Source organism: Oncorhynchus nerka, linkage group LG15 (assembly GCF_034236695.1).
Source record: "Oncorhynchus nerka isolate Pitt River linkage group LG15, Oner_Uvic_2.0, whole genome shotgun sequence".
Classification (NCBI taxonomy): Eukaryota; Metazoa; Chordata; class Actinopteri; order Salmoniformes; family Salmonidae; genus Oncorhynchus; species Oncorhynchus nerka.
This window is the reverse complement of record NC_088410.1, coordinates 29,930,748-29,947,039: the sequence shown is the minus strand read 5'-3', so window position 1 is coordinate 29,947,039 and position 16,292 is coordinate 29,930,748. Positions and strand designations below refer to the sequence as shown.

General features: G+C 45.1%; 1 protein-coding gene across 7 annotated transcripts in view; it reads right to left on the bottom strand.

Annotated features, from left to right (window-relative positions):
* Positions 1-16,292, bottom strand: part of LOC115142417 (regulating synaptic membrane exocytosis protein 1-like) — a 92,215-nt gene that overhangs the window by 29,781 nt on the left and 46,142 nt on the right. For all 7 annotated transcript variants that reach the window (XM_065001492.1, XM_065001493.1, XM_065001487.1 and 4 more), the window contains exons 3-13: positions 14,911-15,215; positions 12,690-13,696; positions 7,918-7,958; positions 6,672-6,782; positions 5,913-6,012; positions 5,174-5,297; positions 4,506-4,552; positions 4,282-4,397; positions 2,431-2,561; positions 1,924-2,095; positions 1,085-1,238 (exon numbers count right to left, since the gene is read on the bottom strand). In XM_065001492.1, coding sequence (XP_064857564.1) covers positions 1,085-1,238; positions 1,924-2,095; positions 2,431-2,561; positions 4,282-4,397; positions 4,506-4,552; positions 5,174-5,297; positions 5,913-6,012; positions 6,672-6,782; positions 7,918-7,958; positions 12,690-13,696; positions 14,911-15,215 — 2,308 coding nt within the window. The remainder of the gene's footprint in view (positions 1-1,084; positions 1,239-1,923; positions 2,096-2,430; positions 2,562-4,281; positions 4,398-4,505; positions 4,553-5,173; positions 5,298-5,912; positions 6,013-6,671; positions 6,783-7,917; positions 7,959-12,689; positions 13,697-14,910; positions 15,216-16,292) is intronic.

The following is a 16,292-nucleotide window of genomic DNA, read 5'->3' as shown; positions in this document are numbered from 1 at the left end:
GCAACCAGGCTAAGGCAGAAACTGTCTGGCAACCAGGCTAAGTAGCCTTATATCCTTTTTGAAATAGCCGAGCCAGAACAGCACAGTTCATGTTGACCCTATGGTGCGAATCAGGCACTGGTTTATACACCATATCCTTGTCTTGTTTGCCTTGAGTCACTACTACTTCAGGCTCTACTACCAGACATGCAGGTGACAGCGTCAGTGGAATGGACAGCGACATCACGGCTCTATAGCTCCATGCACTCAGTGCTCCCAGTGGATCTGCTCTACAAGCTGCATTACTACAGTCCGGCAGAGGAGGAGAAAGGCTGTGTACAGTATCATGGCAGAACACATACCATAATAGAATTGTAGTGATACCATAGTATCGTTGTAGTATACGTTGGTATTACAAAGGCCTGTAATCAGAGTTAAATCCAAAGTGTGGGGTAAAATTGGGAACCAATGACGTTTTTCCCCCGATGTAAAACATCTCTGAGGTTGTCAGTTGGGATCAAATGAAGTAGCCCATGATTAGATAGGCTGGGGTATGAGGGGAGCTGTAAAGTGGTCGCACCTCTCTCCTCCAGTGCTGAACTCTCACTACTTGAAGCTGGGTAACAGTAACCATGCCCCCCACCCACCTTCAGATACTACCGCTATACCTGTATCATCAAACTCTGTGTCAATGATGCGATGGGACCCTGCACAACAGTGGATAGACAATCACACACACACACACACACAAGGTAGGGTTACACACGCACAATAGGGTAGAGGGTTTACACACAGCAGGGTAGAGAGTTTACACACAGTAGGGTTGAGAATTTCCATGGCAGGTGCGATCGATCTTGCACACACAGGAGACACGTTCATAGGAAGTTCATCTTGGCATACTGTAGCAGGGAGAATCTATATGCCGAGGTCAGTGTCAATACACCACACACACACAACGCATACACACACACAAACGCACGCATGCAAGCACACACACTCTCTCGCTCTCTCTCACACACATACGCACGCGTACACACACACACACACACACACACAAACAAACACACACACACATACACATACACACACACACAACAAGACTTACTCTGTAGTTTCTTGCTGGGGCTGTCGTGAGAGGTGTGTCTGCGCGGGAGGTAAGGGGATGGCTGGGGCAGAGGTAGAGAGGACACATCGTGGGTCTGGAGTTTATACCAGTGAGGGACGTCGTCCAGCAGGGCAGTCTCCAGCTCTATCAGGATCTAGCAGTGAGAGGGAAGAGAGGGAAGAAGGAGGAGGAGAGAAAGTCAGAGACATACAGAACAAGACAACGTCAGCATAGAGGACATGATGGCGTCCATCTGTGGTTCTCTGTGCGTGTTTGAGTGTGTGTGGATACGTGCAAATGAATGTGTGTGTGTTTTGTTTTCTGTGTGTACTGTATGTTTATGAAGAGTTTCATTTCAAAACAATATATATTCATTTTCACAAATGTTGGTAAATTAGCTTTCGTTGTTTAAAGAAATGATCAACGAGATCTTATGCAGAATGACTTACAGTGAGTGCATTTATCTTAAGATAGCCAGATAAGACAACCACATATCACAGTCAAATATACAGGACAAATATAAATATACAAATATACATTCCATTCCAGCTAACCAATGGGTATATAGCATTTTGCAAAACAGTAAAACATTCATAGACATCTAAAATCTATTAAATACAAATCTGAGAACAGTAATCATTTACACACAAATATAATATCTATGAATAAAATATGAGAACAGTAATAATTGACACACAAATTAAGATACTATTCACATGTACTATAAACAGTATGTATGTATGTATGTATGTGTGTGTGTGTGTGTGTGTGTGTGTGTGTGTGTGTGTGTGTGTGTGTGTGTGTGTGTGTGTGTGTGTGCGTGTGTGTGTGTGTCTTACCTCTCCCAGGAAGTCACTCTCCTCCTCCTGTATTCTAGGTTGGTCCCAGACAGTGATCTCCAGCATGCGTTCTCTGAAGTCCCTGCGGTGGACGTGGGAGTACAGGAACGTCTGGTTCCACTTGGGCCCAGCGCTCTTCTTTACTGTCTTGGTCCTGCGCTTGCTCTTATCACTGGGAACATGACAGGGAAGAAGGCAGAGGAATGTTAGGAGGGGAGACGAACCTTAGAAGGAGAGTCAACGGAAGTCAGCGAGTCATGTATGTATCTGTCACATACTGTCCCCAAATAAGGGTCTGTGACTCACTATAAGGATGGTGCAATATAAGAGGAGATAACGTGTTGACAGTGTGTTTAAAGTATATTGGTTATTGTTACATTAAAAAAACGATCTGTTTATGTACAATGTTGAACCCCTGTACTGGTAATATACTTCAGTAATTACTGTGTGCTTAGACAGGTATAACAACTACTTAATGTTAACCCTAGTAATATGAGACCGGTTTACCTTCGGTCAGGGAGGAAGTACATCTTGACGTAGGGGTTCCTGGGTCGCCCGTCCGGTCGGGGGGGCAGGTCTATGGCTTGAAGGACGTTGACGATCAGTTGATGGCCCACTTTGTCATACCACAGCTTTACCTAGGAACAACATCATGGGATTAGATGAATGTGACTGAATGAATACAGTTAGAGTAGACCATTGGTTGTGGATTACACAGGACATTGTGAAAAGTGGAATATAGGCCATTTATCAATCTGTCTGACTGTTTGTTCGTAAATCCGTCCGTTCATCCACACATCCATGTATCCAGCCCCCCGCAAGTACAGTCCAGTATAGTCCAGTGTAGATCCAGTACAGTCCAGTATAGTCCAGTATAGCCCAGTACAGTCCAGTATAGTCCAGTGTAGATCCAGTACAGTCCAGTATAGCCCAGTACAGTCCAGTATAGTCCAGTACAGTCCAGTACAGTCCAGTATAGTCCAGTATAGTCCAGTACAGTCCAGTATAGTCCAGTACAGTCCAGTACAGTCCAGTATAGTCCAGTACAGTCCAGTATAGTCTAGTATAGTCCAGTACAGTCCAGTATAGTCCAGTACAGTCCAGTATAGCCCAGTACAGTCCAGTACAGTCCTGTACAGTCCAGTATAGTCCAGTACAGTCCAGTATAGCCCAGTACAGTCCAGTATAGTCCAGTATAGTCCAGTACAGTCCAGTACAGTCCAGTATAGTCCAGTACAGTCCAGTATAGTCCAGTACAGTCCAGTGTAGATCCAGTACAGTCCAGTATAGTCCAGTATAGTCCAGTAATAGTCCAGTAATAATCCAATACAGTCCAGTAATAGTCCAGTATAGTCCAGGAATGTCCAGTAATGTCCAGTATAGTCCAGTAATAGTCCAGTATATAGTCCTGTATATAGTCCAGTATAGTCCAGGAATGTCCAGTAATGTCCAGTATAGTCCAGTAATAGTCCAGTATATAGTCCAGTATATAGTCCAGTATAGTCCAGTATAGTCCAGTAATAGTCCAGTATAGTCTAGTAATAGTCCAGTATAGTCCAGTATGGTCCAGTAATAGTCCAGTATATAGTCCAGTATAGTCCAGTATAGTCCAGTAATAGTCCAGTATAGTCTAGTAATAGTCCAGTATAGTCCAGTATAGTCCAGTAATAGTCCAGTATAGTCCAGTAATAGTCCAGTATAGTCCAGTATAGTCAAGTAATAGTCCAGTATAGTCCAGTAATAGTCCAGTATAGTCAAGTAATAGTCCAGTATAGTCCAGCAATAGTCCAGTATAGTCCAGTAATAGTCCAGGAATGTCCAGTAATGTCCAGTATAGTCCAGTAATATTCCAGTATATAGTCCAGTATATAGTCCAGTATAGTCCAGTAATAGTCTAGTAGTAGGCCAGTATAGTCCAGTAATAGTCCAGTATAGTCCAGTAATAGTCCAGTAATAGTCCAGTAATAGTCCAGTATAGTCTAGTAATAGTCCATTAATGTCCAGTATAGTCCAGTAATAGTCCAGTAATAGTCCAGTATAGTCCAGTAATAGTCCAGTATAGTCCAGTAATAGTCCAGCATAGTCCAGTAATAGTCCAGTATAGTCCAGTAATAGTCCAGCAGTAGTCCAGTATAGTCCAGTCAGTCCAGTATAGTCCAGTAATAGTCCCAGTAATAGTCCAGTAATTGTCCAGTATAGTCCAGTAATAGTCCAGTATAGTCCAGTATAGTCCAGTAATTGTCCAGTATAGTCCAGTAATAGTCCAGTATAGTCCAGTATAGTCCAGTAATAGTCCAGTAACAGTCCAGTATAGTCCAGTATAGTCCAGTGTAGATCCAGCATATATCCAGTACTCACAGAGAGCTGTCCAGGCAGGATGACGGGGAGGGCTCTGAGGGTAGCAGGGCTGGTGGGGGACATGACCGATATGGAGGGACGCTCCATCTTCTGAGACTCAAAGGAACTGGAGCCCGCTGACAGGGGAAAGAACCAGGATGTGAAAGACGGTATACTGTATATTAACACCAATTAACTATGCCGTTTTGTTCATCAAGGAAAACCAAAGCTTTGTTGACACTTACTCGATTCTAAAGGAGGATGTGATGTTTCTGGAATTCTTGGTATGTCTCTGTAAGATGGGAGGAAGATTACATCAAACGTCTGCACAGACCTCTGCAATAGCCACTGACCAACAGCCATCACCAACCTCCATTTGATACAGAGTGCCAGCACATACAATACCTCAATCGTATGTTTGTTTGTATCGAAAAGGAAAAACACAGACAAGTACACAAACTGGGTGTTGGGTTAGAGAGCGGTAGTTCATACCCACACGGGGGAGAGACGTATGGGTTGAGAGAAGAGAGGGAACTTGCCTTATAAGGGTTTCTCTAAGGTCTAGGATGTTAGGGGTTACATCGGGGTTAGGCCACAGGGAAGGACTACCGTACGACATAGCGGTCACTATGTCCACAATACGTATGTACTTACTGATACGCTCTATACACCTTTCTCAAGAAGTTATTGGAAATGATGCGGTGGATAGATCTTTTAGGTAAAGAAGACAATGGCCGTCAACATTTCACTTCAAAATTACAAATAGTCAGAAAAGGGCCCACAACAGTCGCAATATAGTAATAATAGTCCAAAATGGCAAACGCAGTGCAAAATAGTCACACAATAGTTGCAGTGTGTCGCACAACGATTCCAAAATGGGAATTTATCATTTCACACAGGAAGTCAGTCTTACCCAATAGGCCTTGAGACAACTATTTCCACTTGAGGCTCCGCCTTGGATTCCAGAATGATGTTGTACACTTCCTTCTTGGTTGCTCCCGGCAACGACTTCCCGTTCCACTGCAGTACCTCATCACCTGGAAAACAGGAAACAAGATGGCCGACGTTAAAACAGCTGATTCATGGGTAAGCATGGAGCCTAGGTTAAAGATAACAAAGGTTAAGGTAATGTAATAATTCCTTGCAGAAGTGTTAGAAAATAAACAAAATCATTGGACCAGCGCCGGAGTGAAAATGACTAGAAGTGAATGTTACCAGGTACAGAAAGTTCACCATCAAAGTGGAAAATAAACACAATCGTAGTGTACTCAGCAAACTAAAGCAGAATTGTTTAACTGTCATTCAATTTATTTAAATGTTTTTCAAATTATCTACAGCCACTTTATTACTTGAGGTCCCGACCACTGGTAACGTTTTCAAAGCCAATTCTGTAGAATCAGCAACAGCGCTGGTCATTTGAATGTGTTTGTTTTCTAACGCTGGCGCATGGAATTATTACGTTGTCTTAACCTCTATTTTATCAACCTAGCCTGGCGCTTTACTGAACAACCTCTGTTCACAACACAAAGTGTTCAGGTAGAAATGGTAGATTTTCTCAGCTCAAAAAGAACACACAGACAATCTCACAGAGCTCCCAGACTGACGACACCAGATAACCCTGAAGGTCTGAACGTTGTTTCCACGCTGCTTACCAGCTCGCAGGTGGCCAACAATGTCCGCCAGACTTCCTTTCTTGACTTTGGTGATGAAGGCCCCCAGTCTCCCTGTCTCTGTCATCTTCCCACCCACAACCTAGAAGGGGAACAGAACACGTGCTGTTCAGACACAAGACCAAGAGCTCAGTACATAGAGATAACAGTGTAATTAAAACACTGCCCCTTGTGTTCAGTGCCAGTATCACCGAATATCCTGGGAAGGTACAAGGTCAGTATGAAGGTATGACAATCTGGATACCGTCCCAGCCGAGTACAAATCTACAGCATGTCCCCATAGTTTCCTTTATTATATACTCCTGTGGATAGTACACTAGCATCACTTACATTTCAGTCATTAAGCAGACTCTTATCCAGATCAACTTACAGGAGCAATTAGGGTTAAGTGCCTTGCGCCAGGGCACATCAACAGATTTTTTCCCACACCTAGTTGGCTCGGAGATTCAAACCAGCAACCTTCCGGTTACTGGCCCAACGCTCTTAGCCGCGAGGCTACCTAATGTGGAGGTCAGACGTTAGAGAGCCGGGTGACCTCAGTACACGGGGATACACAGTGGTTAGTGTGGTAGTTTTCCCAGACTTCCTTTATCATACACATCCTTTAACAATACACCATCACACATCTCAGCCTGGGTGCTCTGATGTCCTGCACCCAACGGTCTCAGTACACAATATACAGCGGTTAATGTGGTAACACTATAGTGATTGAAAGGGATGCCGCTAGTGATTCCCTCTTACCTTTAACCCTAGTAAGGAGCCTGCCTCGCGGGGCATGGCCGACCTTTTGCTCAGAGTGATGCGTCCGATTAAGTGGTCGCCCTCCTTGGACGGCTGCCATGTCACTGGATGCTGTAGAGGGGAGATTTAATTCCATCAGACAGAGAGAGAGGCAAAGAGGGAGAGACGGAGAGGGGAGAGTGGTAGAGAGGGGATATAGGTAGCGACAGAGAGGGAGAGACGGAGAGGGGAGAGTGGTAGAGAGGGGATATAGGTAGCGACAGAGAGGGAGAGACGGAGAGGGAGAGTGGTAGAGAGGGGATATAGGTAGCGACAGAGAGGGAGAGACGGAGAGGGGAGAGTGGTAGAGAGGGGATATAGGTAGCGACAGAGAGGGAGAGACGGAGAGGGGAGAGTGGTAGAGAGGGGATATAGGTAGCGACAGAGAGGGAGAGACGGAGAGGGGAGAGTGGTAGAGAGGGGATATAGGTAGCGACAGAGAGGGAGAGACGGAGAGGGGAGAGTGGTAGAGAGGGGATATAGGTAGCGACAGAGAGGGAGAGACGGAGAGGGGAGAGTGGTAGAGAGGGGATATAGGTAGCGACAGAGAGGGAGAGACGGAGAGGGGAGAGTGGTAGAGAGGGGATATAGGTAGCGACAGAGAGGGAGAGACGGAGAGGGGAGAGTGGTAGAGAGGGGATATAGGTAGCGACAGAGAGGGAGAGACGGAGAGGGGAGAGTGGTAGAGAGGGGATATAGGTAGCGACAGAGAGGGAGAGACGGAGAGGGGAGAGTGGTAGAGAGGGGATATAGGTAGCGACAGAGAGGGAGAGGAGTGAGGGTAAGAAAGGTAAAAACAAGTTAGGGAGAGAAAGAGAAAGACAGAGAGTCTCTGCATCCCTTGTGAGGACAACTCTCCCACCCAGGCCAACTAGGAGGGACTTGCCCATCCACAATAAACACATACTATATCAATTTACACTCTAAGCAATTATGTCTAGTCTGGACTGTTTCTAATGTTGTAAGAATCTATATTTAGTAATGAATGGTGGGTAGAGTACTCCCACACACTTACACAGACACTGCGGGGAATGAAACTCATAGGGCAGAATGTGTGTGCGTGTGTGTGTGTGTGTGTGTGTGTCTGCGTGTGTGTGTCTATGCGTGTATTTGTGTGTGTGTCTGTGTGTGCGTGTCCTAGGGTGGTGAGTCTGAGTTGAGTCAGCTTAAGCAAAACCTAAATCTTTCACTTTCTCCTGAAACTTACATGCCACACAGCAGGATCCAGAGGATGGCAGTCCCAATCACCTGGAGAGAGAGCGAGAGAGAAATAGAGCGTGAGAGCGAGAGAGAGAGAGGTAGAGAGTATAGAGATCGAGAGAGGCAGATAGATAAGATACATAGAAAGTGATAAAGAGAGTTACAGGATAGAGAGAGTTAGACGGACTCTGCATGCAGAATTCTGGAAAAAAATTATATCCTTGTACAACGTAAAACACCAAATAATGCATGCAGAGCAGAATTAGGCCGATGCCCACTAATTCTACAACCATCTAAAAGGAAGCGAACCTTCCATAACAAAGCCATCACCTACAGAGAAATGAACATGGAGAAGAGCCCTGGGGTTCTGTTCACAAACACAAACAGACCCCACAGAGCCCCAGGACAGAAACACAATCAGACCCAATCAAATCATGAGAAAACAAAAAGATAATTATTACACATTGGAAAGAATTAACAAAAAAACAGATCAAACTAGAATGCCAAACTGAGAGTATACTAAACAGTAGCAGAATACCTGCCCACTGTGACAGACCCAAAATTAAGGAAATCTATGTACAGACTCAGTAAGCATAGCCTTGCTATTGAGAAATGCCACCGAAGGCAGATCTGCCTCTCAAGAGAAGACAGGCTATGTGCACACTGCCCACAAAATTAGGTGAAAGCTGCACTTCCTAACCTCCTGCCAAATGTATGACCATATTAGAGACACATACTATATTTCCCTCAGATTTCACAGACCAACAAAGATTTTGAAAACAAATCCAACTTTGATAAACTCCCATATCTATTGGGTGAAATACCAGTGTGCAATCACAGCAGCAAGATTTGTGACCTGTTGCCACAAGAAAAGGGCAACCAGTGAAGAACAAGCAAACCTATTGTCACGTTCTGACCTTAGTTCCTTTATTATGTCTTTGTGTTAGTTTGGTCAGGGTGTGAGTTGGGGTGGGTAGTATATGTTCTTAATTACTATGTTGTGTTTTGTGTTTGGCCTGGTATGGTTCTCAATCAGAGGCAGGCGTCGTTCATTGTCTCTGTTTGAGAATCATACTTAGGTAGCCTGTTTTCCCCATTTTAGTTGTGGGTTGTTTTCTGTCTCTGTGTCTTCACCAGACAGAACTGTTTCGTTTTCGTTCGTTCTCCTTGTTATTTTGTTTTTTGTGTTCAGTGTTAATAAATCTCAACATGGACACGTACCACGCTGCATATTGGTCCGATCCTTCATACTCCTAGTCAGAGGAAGACGAATCTCGTTACACCTATATTTGTGTTTATTTATTTTCCCTTTTGTACTTTAACACATCATTACAACACTGTATATAGACATATGACATTTGAAATGTCTTTATTCTTTTGGAACTTTTGTAAGTGAAATGTTTACTGTACATTTTTATTGTTTATTTAACTTGTGTTTATTATCTATTTCACTTGCTTTGGCAATGTAAACATGTGTTTCCCATGCCAATAAAGCCTGTTAATTGAAATTGAATTGAGAGAGAGAGAGAGAGAGAGAGAGAAAGGATAAACGGAAAGGATATAGAGAGAGTTAGAGACGGAGAGAGTTAGAGATGGAGAGAGGGAGAGAGAGAGAGAGAGAGAGAAGATAAACAGAAAGATAGAGAGAGTTAGAGATGGAGAGAGAGAGAGAGAGAGAGAGAGAGAGAGAGAAGATAAACAGAAAGATAGAGAGAGTTAGAGATGGAGAGAGAGAGAGAGAGAGAGAGAGAGAGAGAGAGAGAGAGCGCGAGAGAGAGAGAGAGAGCGAGAGATAAACAGAAAGATAGAGAGAGTTAGAGAGAGAGAGGTAAAAGCTAAAACGAGAAAGTCAGTTCCAGTCTCCGTCAGACTAAGTCAACTCAGTCCAACACACCGGGAGACAAGGGGACAAACTGGGACCTTGTCTGTCTGTCGCCCAACTCTCATTACCAGCCCTACTGACAGATGGTGGTGAGACAGAGAGACTGGAGAATGGCCACACTTCAGTCCAGACCAGCTCTACCCATCGAACCAGTCCCACACGTCCTCCAAAGCCTCATACATCCTTCAAGGCCTCATCCACCCTTTTATGTCTTCAATGAATGACGTCAACAGAATAGCAGGATGAAATTAGATGGGGACTTTGGTGTGTGACTTTAGAAACAGGGACAAGTCCCTGAACCTACAGGTCCACAGCCAGCTTGGACACTGATCAGAGACGTGTGTATGAAGAGACAAGGGAAAGTAAGTGGTCAGGAGAGGAGGGAGGAAGTAGGGCTTAAAGTTGAGGGGTGCAACTCAACTGTTTGCTGATTCGAAAGTGAGATCTAAAAAATGTGAAGCTCAATCTGAAATGTGAAAGTGCAATGGGGGAACTAGTTCAAAACGTTCCTGCTGACTCCTCGATTCAGAGTGCTGACGGTTACCTTTTCTGCTTTTAGCAGATGAATATTGGACATCAGATCACACGATCTGGAGCACTTCTTTTCTGGGTGCGAAACTAACAGGCTAATAATAATTACCGATGAGGAATGTTTAGCTATTCAACGTCTCCTCTATGTACCTGTAACAACTCAGGTCACATGGCCACAGTTACAAAAACATAGAGAATCTGGAGACGATCCCCTCTCATCCTGAATCTATTTCTATTAATAGGGATAAATCTGGTCAATGTTTAGAGGCTGATCCAGGTTCAGATTTGACTTGACCCTGACCCTGTAGTAAGGTCAGACATCAATGCTGCAGGTTTTACACTAATCTGACAGGAATTGACAACCCTTCTGTGAATAATGTATTTGATCCATAACAATGTATCACGGTGTTATTATATACATGATACTGTATATTATAGTGTTCTATTTAATTCTGTGATTTGACCTGAAGGAGGTCATTAGGAGGGCATCGCAGATGGATAGGCCTACACACACAAACACACACTGTCTAAAAACACACTGAAGAATTCGCATCAACACTAAAATGAACCTTAGGTCTGATTTCTCCTGTCATTTCCTCCTTACTATATTATCTTCCACAACTTGACATCTTTGAGGAAGCCAACCAATCAGATTGGCTGAATCTCCACTCCCTCCTTTAACTGTAAACAGTAAACTCTTATCTCATTATTCAATCCCAAAATACACTCTTAGCTCCTAAATCAATCCCAAATGCATCTTTAAATAGATTCTTAATTCCATAAAGGTGTCCTCCTTGGACTTTTATAAAGGCCCTAGTTAATCTTGCAAAATATAGCCTGCATCAGGAGCGTATTCAAACTGCTAACCTCCCAACAAGATATTAGACGACATGGCATAAACGTTTCACTATCTCATTTGACTGGTTTGATTGCAACAGTAAAGCTGTCTCGCAGGTCTACTAAATAGCATGTAAAGTAGGTTTGGGGTGTATCTGTACCCTCGCTTACAATTTGGAGCCGTTCAAGTGTTTCACTGTAAATGAATAAAAACAAGCAACAACCCGGAAGTTGACCGAACTGTCTCGTTGTGAGGTTTTAGATTAACCAACCACATATCCATCTACACCATCAATCCTTTATCCCCGAAAGAACAGAAGGAATCCGTATTTACTGGACGTGCGTTGTCCTCGTGAACCCAGGCTTTTACACGGCCGAGTTACACTTCACATAGCTACATTTAGCCTTTAGCCTGGTCCCGCCTCTGAATTTGTTTACCGCGGACAACATCAAATGTAAATCCCATGCTGGATTTGGGACTGGCCTACTCCTGAAGTAAACACTGCTAAACACTTGCTAGCTACGACAGCTAACTTTCTAACTATTTCTCCCGCCTGTCGCCCCCCATTAAACACCCTATTCCCATGTGTTAACCTAATCTGGTCATCTAATTTGGGATTGGGATTGGTCCGGAGCGACCAGTGGTGGTGGTTAGTGGTGAGTGTGATGAGTGCACAGATAAACAAAATGACAACCGTCGTCATGGCATCCTCCGTCGACAAGCTAACTGCTAAAATAGCATAGCCTTGTTTAGTCAAGAAGAGTGAATTGCAAAGCTGTTGCGGGCCGGTGTCACCCAAACTCGATTATATCCTATCCGGCAAACGAGAAGCCAAAACTGAACATGCAGGCGGTGACACCCAAACTCGATTATATCCTATCCGTTAACAGCAGGATGCAGCCGGTGTTTTGGCGGGGAAGCTTTACGTAGCGTTAGCCGCACTAGCCACTGACCTAATTCTGCCAAATCTGCTGGCCTAAAACACAGGACGTTTCCTAAATAAAAGAGAGCTGTCCTGTTCCAGGACGGGAAGCAATAGGGTTTGGCTTCAGCGGTGTGGATGAATGACAGTGTTGTACCGAGTCAAGGCCATAGCACATTATAGGCAGGGAGATACAGTCCCAGTAAACTTTGAAATTTACATTTAAATTCTTTATTTTGATGGAAACCTAGAGCAAAGAGATTTTGATAATAACAAAAAAGAGAAAATTGCATTAGTAGCGACACCCAGGTGACCATAAAACCATAAAACCATCAATTCTAACGAAAGTTTGATCATTCCACCAATGTCGAAATCTCTGACAATCTCTGACAATACTGACACAAAACCAGCTAATATAGATGATTCGATCTGATAGAAAACTGAAGAATCAGACCTTTCTCGCTGACACTCTCCATACAGGTAGCCAAAACACCAACTCACCACAGATTTGATAATTCTTCCAATGTTAAAATATCTGAATGCATGACCAATCATATTGACATGAGAAGAGCTATCAGAGAGAGAGAGCGAGAGATTACTTCTGACCTTTTTCACTGACGCTCTCCATGTCCACGTCCTCACAGCTGGTGTACTCTGGCGTGGAGGCGCCCTCCTCCTCTGAGCTGCTTATAGACATCTGCCTCTTGTTGACGCCCCGTTTGCTCTTGTAGGGCCTGGGTGGGGGCGGCCGCAGCGACTCCGACTGGTCCGAGCTCTGGGAGTCCTTCCGCAGCAGGCTGTCCCCGGACTTCTCCCTCCTAGCCTTGTGCATCATGGCTGCCTGGGAATTGGGGTCCAGTTGGCTGGGGTGGGGTCCCTTAGGGGGATCCCAGCCTGCTGGAGGTGGGGGTCCTTGGTGGGGGTGAGGAGCACCAGGATGGGGGCCCGTTCGTGGGCCACCACCGGATGGTTGAAGGGGTCCGTGGTTCTGGTTCTGTTTGAGGAGGGGGGGACCTCCCTGGGGTCCCTGCCCAATTCCGCCACCCCCACCACCCCCCACGGTCCTGTCCATGGAGTAGGCGCGGTGGTTCTCCAAGGATGCCTTGCGGTCCGGTTCTCCACCAATCCCACCGCCGCCCCTCCGGAGACGATTCTCAGGCACATCCCCCATGTTCCCTCCCCCTCCCTCCAGCCCCACCTCATTGATGGCGTTGTTGCTGTGGCGCCGCTCGTGGCGCACCTTCGACACCTTGGCGTGCATGCGCATCTCCTGCTCCTCCTTCTGCGGCTTGACCGGGTAGCGCGCCAGGTTGGGGTCGCTGCGGTAACGCGCCTGGAACTCCTCCTCCTGGCGCCGCTTGCGCTCCAGCTCATCCTCCTCCGGGGGGCGTCTCCGGAGGTCGGGGCGATTTCCTTGGTCGCCGCCATCGGGGTAGTCATGGGAGCGGACCTTCTCCAGGTGCCGGCCGTCCCGCCAGTCTATGTCCCCGGGACCACAGAACTCCTCCTGGGAGGCCACGGTCTGAAGCTTCCCTGGGGGTCCCCGGCCTCCTCTACCACGACCAGGACCACCAGGCTTACCGTTCTGTTCATGGAGGGACACAGGTCTTTTCCTGAAGAGAAGGGTGACCATAATGGACATTGATATAACATTACACACTTGTTGTTTTGTTTAACATAATACCATGTAGTAACATAACAAAAAAGCCTACTCAGATATACTGGACAAATTATGGTCAGTACCAGTTATTACTGGTTGAATGAAAGCAATGATGATAAAGACAGGGAAATAATTTCAAATGGAGGAATGTGTACAGAACTAAAATGAGATTCTATTTCCATGGGAAAATGTTCCTACTGATGGTTAACCTGGGTATGGATCATCCAACAACAGTGTGGAACTGGGCCAGCATTTTGAGTGATGCATTCAGGCCGGACCGAAATGGACTCACCCATTAGACGCAAAACAAAATATATTAATCATGGACCTTTCAAGAATAAAACATGCAACCCAGCTTCTGCTTTTGCTATAAGCTTGGACAGCACTAGTTTTTATTTCTTGATCCAGTGGGGATTAAATAATCAAGTGCTGCAACCCATATACCACAACACACACCGAAAATGGGTCACTCCCAACATCAGAGGATTTGAGTTCCTGTCAAACGCGGAAGAAAAGATGACCAAAGTGTGTCCAATGTTGAACGAGACAAATGAGGCTGCATGTGTAAACGAGACCCTGTTAGACAAAACAGATGCTGCATTCGCCTAATTCATCCAATCGCAACCAAGTCAAACATATTAAAGAGGACTAACCTGCACACGACTCAACTGTACAACAATAAAAAAAGAGCCAATATATAAGCGACCATATCATCTAAAAGAGGCCCAGGTCAAGATACTCAATACCTAGACTCTGACACAGTCCCAAAATGTTTTGCATGTCAGCAATCAACTTCTCAAGATAGAGGACTTTCAAAAAGCTCATTCTAACTTGCCACATCATCATGATGATGCAAAACGCATCTTATGAAGTAAAAAAATGACAACCAAAAGATACTTTTCGAGTGGATTGTTCCTTTAAGTGTTTACAATCAAAGGGATTAAGGGGAGGTGATAATAGTAGAGTGGATGAGAGAAAGTCTTGTACAAAGTGGCATTTACAACAATACTAAGTACTATCAGCAATCAAAACAGGCCCCTAGATAACCAATACAGTGACGTAGACTCTGGTTTGAGCCTCTACAGACAGAGAGGTGAAAGCAGGGGTTGTGAGAGGACAGGTGAAAGTGTTTGAGGGATTAGAGCGTTGGTGTCCACGATGTCCTACTTGTCTCGTGGTGGTTCGCTCCGAGCGCGTGACGCCGGCATGGTGTCCAACGCTCCCTTGGCCGGTACCGTTGGCGGATGATGCGTTCCGTCGGGCGCCGCCCCTGCGTTACCGCTGGAAGGGGGCGGGGCCTGGGACCTGGAGCGGAGTAGCTTCCTGTCCCCCCGTTGGGTGTCACCCCCCGTGGGCGGGGCGTTCAGGCCGCCATCCAGGCTCATCTGCCTCGCCCCCGGCCCCGAAAACCATTCTCCCGATTTGGTGAGGATCTCCTGTTGCTTACGGCACAGGTTGCATACCCACATTACCTACAGGGGTGAAGGAGGAGAGGAGGAGGCTAGATATTATATACATGTACAGTATGCAGTAGTAGCCTGTATCTATAGAGAGAAAGAGAGCATGGTCAATTCCATTTCCGATGACTATTTTCTTAATTGAAAAGCAAACCCTGAATTGACTGAATTGAAATGGAATTGACCCTAACATTGTCTCTTAGACAGAGAATGTATAATATTATGCAATACCTCAATACTATAGTCATCTAATTCTATTTCTATGAGTTTAGCATCAGAAGACTCGTGGGGTTGCAGATGTTGTCATATATCCATTGCAGTCCACTTTTTACGGAACTGTCATCTGTAGTCCATGTGCAAAACAGATTCAGTCGTGAGGCACTGAAATGTTAGCTTAGCTTGGAGTATTTTAGCTTGGAGTATTTTAGCTTGGAGTATTTTAGCTTGGAGTATTTTAGCTTGGAGTATTTTCAACAGACAACAGGTCATTGTTATACAGGCAAGGGAAGGGCAGGACTGGCGACAGAACTACAAACAGGCACAGACAGATAGAGGATCTTAGTAAGACACAAGCAAGTATTAGTCACAGCGTTATGTTCTTTCTCATGTTTTATTTTAGTCTCTTGACTCTGATTGAGTATTGGTGATAGCTCATCTGTCAGACAGGGGATCAAGGTTCCTTCACGCTCCCCCTCACTCCTTATGCTCCCCCTCCCCTACGCTCCCCCCTCCCCACGCAACTCAATATTAGGAAGGTGTTCTTAATGTTTTATACACTCATTGTAGGTTACAATGCCCTCTGTGAAATATCACAGCATTTTACTTACACATTGAGATAAGGAAATATCTCAATGTGTATCACAAATTTGTAATAATACTGTTACCACTAGAGAAAATGCAACATATTCTACAAGGCTACAAATGTAGTAAAGGTGATCTAATATGAACGCAGTATCTAGTTAAACAGAGTAGGTTTGATATGGATGGGATGTCGTTACCATGGAGAAAGCAGTAGCCTGTTGCCTATGGCGGACAGGGCTGTTAATCTCTCACAGCGGATGATGGCACAGAACATCAACTGGCCAGCAAGGA